The following is a 14,424-nucleotide window of genomic DNA, read 5'->3' as shown; positions in this document are numbered from 1 at the left end:
TTCTCTTTTCTAAAACTTTAATAGAAACACGATGGTACTATGATTCTGTTGTTTTTGCCATCTGCCTCATGTAAGATTTGACATTACTGCCACCAGAAACTTTCCCTCCTTGTTGTATACTCTGGGTCAGCAGTGGACCATTCAGGCACAACCCAGCAGCGAACACCTGCTTTCATATCAATAGCAACAGGCTGCAGCTAAGCTCTTAAGTAACATTTAGGTGAAATCTAAATTGGAGTTGAGTCCTAAATTCTGGTCTTCCAAATTAGAAACTTAAGGAAAAAAAAAAAAAAACAGAAAGGAAAAATGCAATTCAGAAAATATTTTATTGAGTACAATACCATTTCATTGTAGGCTTTATAAAACACCACCAACCTCTCTGAGGTTGAATACAGCTTGGGCAGGTGCACAAGAATGGGAGAGAGAGGGACAGCATCTGCAAATTTTCATGCAAGAGGCATAATATGAGATATTTGCATCCAGACGATACCTTGTCATAGTGCCCAAGTTTGCACTAGCTCACAAGAAAAAAAAAGAATGAGTCTACATTTAAATTTTATAAAGGATTGTAACAATCAGCTACAAGTTCAAATTTACTGGGTGTTGCCATTGCACATTCAACAACTAAATTCAAGATCATGAAATAAAAATCAGTAGCTTGGATTGAAAGTACTGCGAGAAGCCTTGTGTGGAAACTGGATTAACTCTAACTCCAGAAACTGATAGTTAACAAGACATCATAACCACTGTAGATAAGGACAACTGCAGTTTTTACCAATGTACTAACATCTAACTTCCATTTTCAGCAGATGGAAAACAAGGCAAGTTCCTGGAATTTGGGTTAATCCCACAACATGCATCTAATCAAGACCTGGCTTCGTGGTTCTTGGAAGGAGATTAAACAAACAGTAGTCCATAGGCAATTTTCAGTTGCATGAAGCGACTGAAAACTCATAGAAAGCAGCCTTAAGTAGGGAACAAATGTGGCAATATTTATATGAATGAAGTTGCTGCTTACTGGAATGCAGACCAACTAATTTTTCTGGTGTGTTTATTTTCAGTGATGGTAAAGCATAAATGTGCTATGAAATGTAGGAACAGTCACAAGCAGCCTTGAAAAAGTCTCTATATTGCTTAAATTCTCTCAACCATACCTTTTTATGAAGTATGCATACATTCAGAGACTGGAAGTGTTCAGGTTGACCATATTTCCACAGCTAACTGTATTTTATGAGCTGGTCCCCACAGAATCTTTAAAAATCTGCCATGAAACCTGCACTGTACTGCCAAAGAATTGAGGAGCACTTGTTATAACAGTGAATATGAATGTTAAGTATAGCAGTTAATATATCAAATTACACAGAGACTTCCATTGTCCTTTGGGTGTGCACTTCCCAACATGTGTAAGTACCACCACTTTGACAGGAAATAATTTCATAAAGCAGGATTGAACAATTTGTTAACTACCACAGTATTTTCAAATGGAAAAGAGATTATTAATCCACACTTTAAACTAAGAAAAATGGAAAGGTAAAATTTAGCATATTCATTAGCAATTAGAGAAAATAGTCCAGGAAGGCCAAAATATTCAAATAATTCAGAAATGTTCTGTCGAAATGAATTTCTTATTTATTAAAAAGACAACACATTCTCAAGAGAGCACCTTCTGCAATGAAATAATTTAGTTTCTTCATATAGACACATCATACACAATGTTAACAACCATGAAAAACAATACAAAATGCTTTCAAATTTAACAAGTAGAAAAATATAACTAGTATATATGGCAATTGTGAATCTAATACTGTACAGAAGTATTTATGGATTTTACAAATAAATAATAGCTTAAATGCCCTTTTTAAATCTTCTAACTGTACACTGAAACATAGGTTCTGAAGCTTACCACTAACTTGCCACAAACGTGTGCCAGTCAAATGTTCTGCCCACAAGCTCAAAAAACTTCTTGTTGGGTTCATGGAAATATTCCTGCAGTTTCCCGAGTAACCGGGTATCTACTTGTGGGTGTGCTCGTCCTTTGGACTCATGTAAACAGCGCTCTCTACCACTGTCCCTCAGGCAATAGAATCCCTTAGTTTTATTGAAATAAAAGTTTGAAGCATTTATCTGTGGTGATAACTTCAGAAATCTCTCTACCTTTTCTATTTCTGGAAAGGGATCTTTGATTAGTTTATCCCCGTCTACAATGTGGATATGATCAAGAGGAAAATACTTCAGCCAGTTCTGCATGTGAATGTAGTATAAGCTTCTGTTTATTGCCTTGTAGTCCACATTGAGTTCACCATTTTTTATCAGGAATTGCTCAATGGAGGGGTACGGCTTGTGCTTCTGCATGTGGTTGTAGAACACTTGGGTATAATCTGACAGTACTCTTTCACTTGGGTCTCTTAAAATAAGGAGTAGTCTCATGGATTGGTTCATGTTATAAACTCTTTCAGGCACTTTAGGTGATGTGAAATATGCTGGAGTTTTTTCCACGGTGATCTGATGGGGATACGAGAATGGCATTTGATTAATATACCACTGCAATCCATTCCTGTAATGATCTTCCCAGTCAAAGAAGTGAACTTCACTTTCTGCTGCTGCAATGTCTGGATGGAGACTCAACATCTCTAACAAAGCTCTTGTTCCACCTTTTCTCACTCCAATAATAATAGTCTGTGGCAGCTGCTGACATGATCCATTAGAATGAATGTTTTCCTTGAAGTCATTTTTCTGAGAGGTTTTCTTTAAAAGCAGAACAGACTGAGAAGAAGTCTCAGCATTTGAATTTATAGCTGGTCTGGAAGGCACTATCTGAGGTTGAACAATAAGCAACACAGCTCCCAGCAGAAAAGCTGCCATGACAGAAGTTCTTAGTCTGGTTTCACTCAAGCAGGTAATAGGGCATAGAGCGATTTCCACCAAGACAACTTTTAAAAGTGGTTTTTGTTTTGCTGAGCGAATGTGTATTTCTCAAGCAAAAACTTCGCTGAAAGAGGGAAAAGAAAAAGCACATTATCTTATATTCAGCCATACTGCAAATATCTTTTCCTTTTCAAAACTGAACAAACTTTAGCTTTCCCAACTCCAGGCTCATAGATAATTCAGTGTAATTAAATGTCTTAAAAGACAGGCATATGCAACAATGCCGTAAGAAAATTATTTCCAGTCATCAGGAGACATTAATATTATGAATCTTTCATTTGCACACAGGGTATTATTAGTTATTATTTTTTTAAAAATCTGATTTCCTTGGAGTTGAACCACAATCACAGGAGAATTCTTTTTTTAGTCTACGAGAACAGGTTTGTCTTAGAAACAAAACATAAAAAGGAAAAGGTGTGGAGGGGACCAAAAGAGCATGGCTAAAAGCTGAGGGTCTTGTAGGGAATTACAACCTCTCAAAGAACCATGTAACAGCAACCGTAGAAATCAAGCCTCCTGGGAAAAGGGCTCATGCAATGCTGATAGAACTGTCCACCGTGAGAAGGCAACACTCTCCTAGAAAGGAATTAGGAAGACCTCTAGGTAAACAGCACACTAAGGAAAAGTTGAATTTTGTGTCATTTTTGAGTGAAGTTAACTTTTGCTTTGTGCTTACTGTTTCTAAGGATAAAATAGGTGGCTTGCACACTGACCCTGCAAAGAGGTAAGATAATGAAACCATAGACTATAGTATGACTGAATCAACAAAATACTAGAAGACCTGTGGTTCTCGACTCCATACTCAGGAAAGAAAATACACAATGGATACTTCTGAAGGTCATTCAGGAGTTAGCCAGCAAGCTGCTGTGATGTAAAGAACTAACTTTAGGCTTTATCAAAAGACTACTAAATACCACCATTGAACACCCTTTAAAGGTCAGGGTATTTTTAATGCAATGTTTGAAGTGGAATTGTAGCGGTTTCACACATGGTAGAGCTATTAGATTGTTGCAGTATGAGCAGGCTGTGTACACAAGCTCCCTGAATTACAATGTCTTCCAAAGACTCTACACCCTCAGTGAAGGGCTGGTGTGGATTTCAGTATTGTCTAACTCCACTTAGAAGTAGAAGCCACGACAGCTGAGTACCTGATTGCTTTGCCTTAGTAGGCTACTGTAATTATGAATTTAAGCCTGGAACAGCACATACTGTGCCAGCTAACAAGGGCTGAAATATGAAATTACATATGAACAACCTGAGGAAATGCAAGGGCTAGGTTTTGGAAATGCTCCAGAGAATCTGAAAAGAAACTAATGACTTTTCCACAATAACCTAAGTCCCAGTGCAACAAGGACTAATGATGTGTTTCTAAGTAATCTAAAGTTCTGTTTGATAGCTTTGCATTTACAGAGGTCATGACTCCATCCTGAACGGAACAGGTCTGCTTCCTGATGTTTTCCACTGATTATCACTTCATTGCTTTCCCTTTTTCCATTTTTAATGGGCTATAAGGCAGCAATATTGTTAGGAAGCAGAAATCGAGGCTGCAAAAAAGGGAAGCAAAGTGTCGCAATACATGTGAAGTTAAGAGAGGGCCTCCTTGTATGCCCACAGGCTTTGAGCTTGTGAGCATACCTTGTCTCAGGCTATTCTGCAGTGTCTGATGTGAGGCAATTCTGCAGAGGAATTTGGGGTTTTTTTCCATTTGTGGCCACTGTTAAGTTTTCTCTGTCTGGAAGAGTTCCATTTCATCTGTCATCATTAGTCTTCTACTCTCTTCCCCTGTCCCCACCATTCCTCCTAAACATTCTCAGCTTAATCTATATCACTTTTAACAAGAAATAGTATTAATAGCCCCACAGTGTGGATGTTGATGGGGGAAGACACTGGGTGACAGAAAATTTGATATAGGTAAATTCACTGAGCTATGCAGCCACAATATTCAGCAGCAATGGGAGCACAGGATTCATCAGCCAGATTGGATCAGCGACTGATGGGCAGCTCAGTACATAAGAACAACAAAACATCAACTCTGTTGAATTTTAAGGTCACAGATTAAAGGAATAGCCACTTACTTCACAGTATATTTTAAGTCACTGGCTCCATAAATAGTAAGCCGGAGCAGTTGTCTTAACACCTTATTGGAAAAGCATAATAGGATTCTAGCAAGGAACAGGTTGAACTGTGTGGAAAGAAGTGAATTTAAAGCCTTCGGATAAGAGCACTTATTTCTTAATAGTCAGGTTGAAATATGCTATGCTAACAGCCAAGTTCTGCAACAGACTATCACTGGAAAAATTAAATTTTAGCTGCTGCTGGTCTCATAGCGACAACACACCACTGGATTGGAAAGGGGGGGGCATGTTGATTTTTAGCCCTGTTGTTGCTGGGGGACTTTTAGGGTGTTTTGTTTTCTCTTTGAAAAAGAAAATTAATGCTATATATTAATTCATTTGGATTCTTAACTTGTAACTCATAGTTTGCATACTAGTCAGTTGCCAACTTCTTTATTCAAGCCTTCTTGTAGCTGAATATAACACAGGAACTTTTGAGAAAAAGACAAAGCAAGGTGTCTCTTCATTCTAGCTCTAGTCTTGCCTTAGCCAGCATCTTTGAAATCAGAATGCGTGGGATATTAGGTGTGGTACCAGGGGCCCCACCTCAGGCAGGTTTTTGAGCCTCAGTGGAGCTCTGTCTCAATGTCTTCCCATTGTTAAAGACCTCTGTGGGGCACAGCTTTTTCTAAATGCACAAAAGCAACTCTTTCCTGTTCCAATATGAAATCTCATTGTAACATAGGAATATCTTTTGTTTCAGACATACAGAATTTCACTGTTCCTCCTCAGCTATTTGTTCAGGTGCACATCCTCCAGTGCAGAACACCTGTACCGTATCGGTAGCATTATTTCTGTGCACTTCCAAAAACCCATATCAGTAACTATGACCTTCAGAGTACCTATATGCTATTGTTCTTTTGTTTGCAAGCAATAAAGCTTTGTCTGCCTTTTCTTTCCATTCTATTTTCTTTCTCCCAAACTGTAAAGGCCTGATATCTGGATCAATTATTTTGTTTTGTTAGACTAATGCAACACAATTGACACGACTGTGCCTCCAAATTCAGCATAAAATACACAGTGTGTGAGAAGAGTGGTCTTCAGGAATAAAGCAGCATATAAATTGGTTGTCATTCAGCTCTTATGTCCTACATTCTCTTTAATGCTTTAGGTCAATCTCTAGTTTGGTGTCTAGAATTACAGTGGTTTATTAAAATGATGCAAACACATATTCCATAGCTTTATAATCTGTGGGTCTGAAAAACTCTTTCAACAATAAGAAGCATGCACTGAGGAGTTTAAAGCAGGCACATTGCCAAGTTACTTTTCTGCTTTAAGAATTCTCTTCACTGCATCCACAAGTCATGCAGAGCATACATGACTTCACTTGATGACTCTGTATTGCAGATTAGTTCAAAAAATTTAACTGACAGCCATTACTTTTGTATTTGCTAAAAGTAAATGAGCAAGTGGTAAAAGAAACACAGTTTATGTTAAATGGTGCTGTGAAGATTATACCAAGACTTTTCAAAAACTCTGATTGCTTTTGCTTAATCTTTTCTTCAGCTTTCTCAAATTAATTAGTGAAATGTGCCATCCTGTTTATTTAACCAGATTCAATGTGGACTTTATTATTAAAACTTCTTCAACAGTAATAGTAACTTGGAAATAAATAGAAAATTTAATCAGTAAATGCAGAATGAGGGCCAGAGGCTGTCATATGTCATTGACCTTTAAGCATGTTTCAGTACTCATTGAAACATGTACTACTATTTTGTAATTTCTGATATTTCTAGGTGTTTTCCAAAGGCATTTTAATGTCTCCATATGTGTGTCATCAGTGACATTGCCTAAACCTTCTAGATTATACAGACTTCTTAGTTTAATATGCATTAACAAAATAAGGTCGTTTCTTCCTGGCTGATAACTTCATTTTTGCTGGGAATTGGATAGGGCTAGATTTAGCTCTGAACTTCCACAAGAACCTCTGAGTTAGCTGGCCAAGTGGGTAGGAAGAGGCATAAGGAGTGTCTGGAGGGCAGTCAGTAAGCACCAGCCAGAGCCTGACCTCACAAAAAAAGCCCACAGCAACACACTGAGAGGTCCAGCAGAGCTAACGGGACCCAGGTACTACCAGGACAGTCACTAGGAGAGGTAAGACAAATCCTTCCATCAGCATGCAAGTGACTTCACCTTCATTAAAGAGAAGTTGTGTTTTCCTGGTTCTTTAGGGACTGTGGACAAACACGTTAAATTTCAGATGGCCTCACTTTATTTCCTTGCAGAACTGAATCCCTTCACTGGAGAGATCTCTGCACAGCCATCTAAAAATACAGTCTGGACTGAATGAGAACTATACTTCACTTGCTGAAGTTTGTCTGTAGAGGGAGATTAGAGCTGAAAATCTGAGCGAGACATTCTGTTCTTACAAAGAATACTTAGTTTTGCTGATGTGATAGAACCTCAGGACAGTTTGTGGACTGCATTTTCCCTTGCACATATTTGGGCACACAGTACTGCAAAATATAAGACTAACATTGCTGGTAAAACCAAGCTGTGCAGTACAACCCACACATCTGCTATGCTGGCTTCTCTCAGTAAAAAAAATTCCCCTAACTGAGATAACCAACTTCCTAAACTGATAAAGACCCAGTGTCTGAACATTTGTATTCAGTGATGTGTTTTAAAAAAACTGAACTAGAGCAATTGCAGTGTACTTGAAATCCTTCAAGAACTCATTGATATGAACAGTATATTCCTATCCTCTAATAGTAGACTCTGTCCACCATAAGATGTATTGCTTAGTTGTTTATTTTAGCTCAAGTGCCACTTTGTACCCTGATAAAATAAAAATTCCCAGTACAGCTATCACTTAAAGCTCAGCCAAGAGCAGGAAAGGAAAAGGAGCTGCTTTGTTTTAAATTTAATTCAATTTATGAAATGTGTTTTTTCTTGAAAATATATTCTGAATTTTTTTTATTTTTATCTGTCTGCATCACAATGGCCTCTCCATTAAGAAAATCTTCCTGTACTTCCTACTGCATACACTTGTGGTTTTTAATCCCATTTTAACAAAAGTTTTAAACAACATTTGTTAATGAAATGCTTGAATTCTAGTTTCCAGTAATTAACTACAAATACTTTTCCACATTAGTGAGTGCTACAGAGATAAGTGTAAGGAAAGAGAACTACATACTACTGAAGGTCTCTAAAACCACAAACTATTGATCACCCCATGATATATCAACAAAGTCATTTGCACACTGAGAAGGGACATGAAACTACATGCAACTGTATGAACCTGTCTTACAGTGTCTAGATGATATGTACATTTCCCAAATTATATTAAAACTGCTGCACAACCAGAGAAGATTAAACCATGGCTTTAACTTTTATAGTCAGATGTTAAGAAATCTAATAATAATTTCAGTGCTGTTGAGATGAGATACTGTCTATCAGCACTACAACTTCAGAAATACACTTTAAAAGGTTGGTAAATTTTGGGAAGTGGAACTTCACAAAATGAGAAAGGCTGACTTGGTAGGAAGTATTTTTGGCTAAAATCTGCTGTGTTCTGCACCTGCTGTGATAAATACAGTTCATGCAAATTAGACAGGCCACCAGTTCATGACTTCTAAAGGAGTTCAGCTCCAGTGTGAGCAGTAAGGTAGCAAATTTACAATAGACTGTGGTTATATATAACATGCTCTCTTTCTTAAGGCCAGAAGGGACCATTCCACTCTTTCATGGCAAGAGATCATAAAAACTGTTAGAAGAGAAAATACCCTAGATTTCAGAGAACCTCATGCAGGTAAAAAAAAAAATGGGACATTACACCAGAATAAAAATAACTTGAAAAGCTGAGGATGCACAAAATTTTTTGTACTGAATAGTAACATGGAATCCCCTTAACCCCTTCTAGCAATTTTTAAAATACCTGTCAGGATTCAATTTTTTTAGTAAAGAGGGTACACTGTACCACTGCCTCCTCTACCCTCTCCACAAACCCAAATGCTCAATTCAAAATCCAGAAATTACTTCCCACTCCACTTTCCAAGCAAAATGGGTCACATTCTAATTAGGAAGCAGAAATCTATCGCACAGCTAATAGAGTTGCTTCTTAATTCATCAAAGCTGTCCCCAAGAAAACAGTGTGTGTGAAAAGATGGCTCTGTCCTGTCTTGCCCCTTTCAGTACAAAGGCTCACCTTAACTGGATGCATTAAAATAGGGAACACAGGAGACTAAGCAATCCCATTCTCATATCCTCTGCCAAGCAATTTCTTGCCTCATACACAGAGATGTGGGTCCTGTTTCAAATACCAGTATTCAAAGAAAAATAAAAACAACAGCAACAACAACAAAAAATCTCCACACCTCAAAATAGTCATTTAGATCATATTCCAAGAAGTCTTCTGTGTCTTCCACTCTCCTGCCTTCAGAATAACACTGGAGCAGGGTGAATACTGGTGAGGTCATCACTGTATTAGACTCAGCTAAACCAATCAATTTACTAAGCAAAGCACTACACAGTGACCTGGAGGGAACCCTCATGTTCTGGACTGACAAATGAGATGATCAGCAGGATCTCCCATCTTGGTCTGCCTTAGCATACTGCAGTTTTGTTCTTCTCATTATCAAAAGTTTTCATGGAAATCCATCAGCTCTGACATATTTTTGGGGTCCAATATCTTATACGTTGTGAGGGGCATTTCTAGATGAGGGGAGAGATCCCAGGTTAGTGAGACTAATAAAAACATTTTCTGATTTCCTCTAATGAAAAGCAGAAGAGTTCTTTTAATCCGTACATATACACATGTACTAGAAAGTGTTTTCCACCCTTCTGTTTTCTGTAATGCCTGTGTAAGCATATGGCTGGTTCAGAATAACCAAGGTAATATCCTGACAAGAGGGACACGGATGGGAACCTGGCAATCCTGAGGCTGGAATTTGCTCTGTCAAATTAGGGTCTCTCCACTGCAACAAACAGCTGGCCTTGCTTCAGATGCATAACCTTCCTGCTGACCTACCAGAGGTAACTTTGGTTATGTAGTATCAAAACCCTCTGCATTTTTGAAAGAGGAGAAAAAAAGAGGGTGGATCCTGAAAGGAGAGAGAGTGCAGGAGAGAGCTGAAGTTGATGTCAGTGACTGTGCTCTTACTGTGAGGTGCTCGTTTGTGAGCAATGTGAGAAATTCACTTATTCGAGAGTGTAGCAAATGCTGACAGATGTAAATTGCAACAGTTATTATATTTATACTTACAAATTAAGTTTGATAGCCAGAGAATATATAGGCATTCACCAAACTGAATGTGTTCTACTATGATCCATTTGCCATATACACTGCAGAGGCTCTCGCTCTGTGGGAGTGGGCACTGCATGGATCTCTCATGCCAGAAAGATGCTCCCTGCAGACGTTCTATCCCCATGCCATTCAATCATGATATTCCTAGAACTTCACAGGTATTTTTTTTCCTTACACCAAAATCCGAAGAGGAACAGTCTTGAAACTGGAAAAGCCCTTAACCCACTACGCTGACAGAGAAAGGAAGGAGAATAATGTACTTTAATTCCCAGTCAGCTAAGGTGATCGAACTGCCTGTACTCAGCTGTGTGCCCCGTCCTGATCTTTTGCATGTCTGGCTGGAAGATGAGACCAAACCCAAACTCTTCCATCTGAAGGCTACCACCCCTTCCTATCAGCATCCTTTTACCCTCAAAAGATTTGAGCTGCACACACCTTTATCCTAGGAAAGCACACCGAGAACTGCAGTAACCAAGCCTTTGCTGTACTACTCTAGGGTGACAGTCCTTCAAAACAGAAGCGAGCTCCAATTAAGGCTTTGTGCCCTCCTGCCGAGCCCCAAGGACCACTGTGCCCCCAGCCCTACGCAGCTCGCCAGGTTCCAGTTCAGCGCGCTGCATCCCACCGGCTCCAGCATTATGCTAGGGAGCGAGCGGATCGAAGATGCTCAGCAGAGCTCTTTTGCAAGTGTTCTCCCGTCAGGCAGGCGCCCCGCTTCCAGAGCCCTGCCACTCTGCCCTTACTTGCGCTTCTCATTTTGCCACAAGAGAAAGAAGATGAAGAAAGTGCCCAGAAGCCGCACCTGGCCAGGTGCTGCCGTACACTTTCCTTCGCCCCCCGCTTTCTCTCCTACCCCACCGTCAGCGCTGCCTCCCAGAGCCTGACCCGGTGAGTCCGGAGGGCTGAGGCAGCGTCCCCGCCGAGGCTGGGGACAGCTCTCAGGTACCGCCCGGCCGGGCAGACGCTCCCCAGCCCCACAGCGGCGCTCGCCTGCCGCGGCCGCGGGGCTCCCACCTGCCGGCAGCAGGTGCCGGCCGGGCGGCGGCGCCGGGCGGCAGCGCCAGCGCGTCCCGGGGGCGGCAGAGCCCATCCGCGACCGCCCGCACCCTCGCCCACCCCTAACTTCCCACGCTGCCGGCGCAGCACGCGGCGCGCCGCTCCCCTCCGCTTCACTCACCGCCGGGGCGCGGAGCCGGGGGGCACGCCCGGGCCGCGGGCTGCGAGCGGCGGCGCCGGGTGCGGGCAGCGGCCCCTCCGCCCGCCCGCGTGCGTGCCCGCGGACAGCGCGCGCTGTAAACGGGGCTCGCCCAAATAATGCCGCAGCTCCGGGAAACGAATGGCTGTCCGCAGCAAACGCACCTGCCCCCGCCTCCATAAAGTCGTAGAATATCTTGATGTGGAAGGGACGCACAAGGATCAGGCAGTCCAAAAGGGACGCACGAGGATCAAGGAGTCCAAGTCCTTCGATTGCCTCCTTCCTGTACTTATAAAAATACCACCCATGCGAGGTTGCATGAATAACAGACTTATAGTGCTTGTATTTACTTCCTCTACTTCTTGTTTACTTTCTTGGGACTTTACAAAATGGCTCTGATTTTTTTTTCTCCTGAAATGCTGTCGGTTCAGCCAGATGAATTTGAAGCAGTATGGATGTCTGGAATGACTGAAATACTCCTCCTTCAGAGCAGTGGGGAAAAGACCTTCTGGGGATTTAAATCCTAGGGTTAATTTATTGAAATAAGTCTTTATTTACCATAAACTTAACTGTGGTGGTTTTTTTTTTTTTTTTGGTTTGTTTTTTAAGACAAAATGAGTTTAAACTGGCATTAGCAAACTGCATCCATTATTTCAACAGCCAGACTCTTGAAATTTACTGTGAGCAAAATACAGGCCCAAATAAATAATTAAAAAAAAATTCTCAGTTGATTTAGATAAATTCCTTGTAGTTTAACACATCTGACACAGGTAGGGTGTTCCCAAAGAAAGTCTATTAGCATGGGTTGTACACAGGTTTTAGTTTTTTTGCCTGAAGTGATGAAGTTCAGACAATCCTATTAGGATTCTGGGATGTATCTCATCAGGTTCCACAAAGTTGTGTATGCTCAGGTTCTTCAAGTGGTCACAAATGTGATCTGTACTTACAGTGGGAGGTACTTTGTTCCCCCAGTCCTCATCCTGCTGTCCATCCATGATAGAAGTGTGGGAAGAGTGGTTGCCATTGAAGGCTGAGGCAAAAAAGTGGTTTGGTCCCTCAATCCCCTCATCCATTGCCCAGGGTTGTTTATCAGGTATTTACATCTTCCTGAACCTCTCAGAAGGGCTTCTTTAACCATGGGCTGTGACCTGCTCACTCCTTGTTCACTCCTTGAGTGCTGGGCTGTGGGAATGCTGGCTCACACCTACACACTGCCCCAAAAACCAAAGTAGTGCACTGGTGTTGTGCACAAGTATTCATGCTGTAAATTTTCTTATATCCTTTACCTTCAGCCTTGGCCTGCACTGATAATATCACAGGAGGCAAAGCTACCAATTACGGAACTCCGTTTTCTAAGCATGACTTCTGTTGAGGGAAGCAGAACAAAGATGATATGTTTATTAAAGTATCACCAGCAATTTCAAGGATTAGAGGAAGTAGCTGTGTTTGTGGAGTTTTTGTTTACAACCATTTGCCTGCAGCCTTGAAATATGTAACAGAACATCTGAGGAGTGAAGAGTACTCAATTATGTTCTAAAAAGACTATCTCCAAGTAGAATTTTGTTAAAGGCTTTCAAGAAACAAATGTAAGTTCTTAAGGAAAAATAGGATGGTATAACTATAAATGTATTTTATTTTATGGTTTTACATATTTAACATTTGAGATGTTTTCTGTATTTAAGTGTACTATATCATTGCAGTGTAGTTGCTTTAGCACAAATAGATATGTACAAATACTTTACTTTTAATTTTTTCAAACAGAACATTTCTCAAGAGTGTTTACTGAAAAAAAACCCAAAACAATAACTCTGTCTTTTTACTTTGTATTTTATACCTTTCTGTGTGTTTTATTCTAAATCTGAGAGTCTAATAGAGAAATACATTAATTTGTGATTAGCTCTGCTGTTTAACCCTGATATTTATGTCATGATTGTGGGTTTTGATTATCTTGGAAACAGGTTAAAATCAAAAAACTTTAATGTTGTTCGGCTATAACCTGCATAGTTCAGTCATAAGGGATCACTGTTTCTTCCATGTGATCTATACATCAGATATCATAATACTCATTTCATGTTTAATACCCAGTCTTGATATAAAATAATCAAAAGATGAAAAATTCATAGTTTCTTTATTGTTCCAATCATGTACATATCTTTGGTGTCAAAATAATAACAGAAAACCTCTGTGTACCTTTTTATCTGAAGATATCTAAGTGTAACTTCAAGCCACTGCTTTATATTATCACCTTCCCAGGTAGATTAAAGATATGCTTTGTCCAAAAACATACTTTCTTATTCTAATTAGGTCATTTCTCAGTATTATTTTTCTCTTTTTAATAAGCTAAACAAAGTGATCTCTTGCAGTGTCTCACAGAAAGGCTCAAGAAAGTTTAGATTTAATTACTTTTCTTCACTTTTCACAAGGTCTCATCAGTGATTACAATACTGATGCTTAATATTGACAGTGATGCATTTTCACAATGCTTTGATAATGAATCCCAATTGCCAATAAGGTTTCAAGATTTGCTGGTTGCACAGCTCTTTAGCTATTTCAAGTACCTTTCATTGTTACATAATCCTTACTTTTTAAATTCACATGTTCCAAGCTACTAAATCTGATGCCTTATGAGAGTATTTCACCTTCATACTTCTCTTTATTGAGCAAATTTGTAATTTCCTCGAAGGAGGTTTATTTGATATGATGGTGGTTATTTTTCTTCAACTGTGGGTAAGAGAGAGTGACGTTGACAGTGCCATATTTTTGTTTTGCTGATTGAGTAATGACTAATTTAGAAGAGGAAATGAGACTTGAAGCCAAAAGAATGAGAAAGGAAATGAAAATTATCAGTGCAACATTGCCAATACTTATTTATGCTTCCCTCATTAGTCCAAAAATGAAGATGTGAAAAATGGGGTTACCAAAGTTCTAGCATATCCTGAATGACT

The 14,424-nt window shown here is 39.8% G+C and overlaps 1 protein-coding gene across 3 annotated transcripts; it reads right to left on the bottom strand.

The window, feature by feature from the left end:
* Positions 1-307: 307 nt before the first annotated feature.
* Positions 308-11,498, bottom strand: HS3ST1 (heparan sulfate-glucosamine 3-sulfotransferase 1). 3 transcript variants are annotated; one of them, XM_041402871.1, is made up of 2 exons: positions 11,462-11,498; positions 308-2,989 (listed from the first exon to the last, which is right to left on the bottom strand). In XM_041402871.1, the coding sequence occupies exon 2, from the start codon at positions 2,860-2,862 to the stop codon at positions 1,906-1,908; it is 957 nt and encodes a 318-aa protein (XP_041258805.1). In that variant the 5' UTR covers positions 2,863-2,989; positions 11,462-11,498; the 3' UTR covers positions 308-1,905. The 3 variants fall into 3 exon arrangements, with proteins under 3 accessions (XP_041258805.1, XP_041258804.1, XP_041258806.1); XM_041402870.1 differs by lacking the exon at positions 11,462-11,498 and adding an exon at positions 9,516-11,398; XM_041402872.1 differs by lacking the exon at positions 11,462-11,498 and adding an exon at positions 11,087-11,106.
* Positions 11,499-14,424: the final 2,926 nt, after the last annotated feature.

Source organism: Onychostruthus taczanowskii, unplaced genomic scaffold (genome assembly GCF_017590055.1).
Source record: "Onychostruthus taczanowskii isolate IOZ18803 unplaced genomic scaffold, ASM1759005v1 scaffold2, whole genome shotgun sequence".
Classification (NCBI taxonomy): Eukaryota; Metazoa; Chordata; class Aves; order Passeriformes; family Passeridae; genus Onychostruthus; species Onychostruthus taczanowskii.
The sequence above is the reverse complement of the archived record's forward strand: the minus strand, read 5'-3'. Positions and strand labels throughout refer to the sequence as shown.

What these genes read in the sequence shown, in the direction of transcription:
- HS3ST1 (XM_041402871.1), bottom strand. Translation starts at nt 2,862, where the DNA reads ATGGCAGCTTTTCTGCTGGGAGCTGTGTTGCTTATTGTTCAACCTCAG.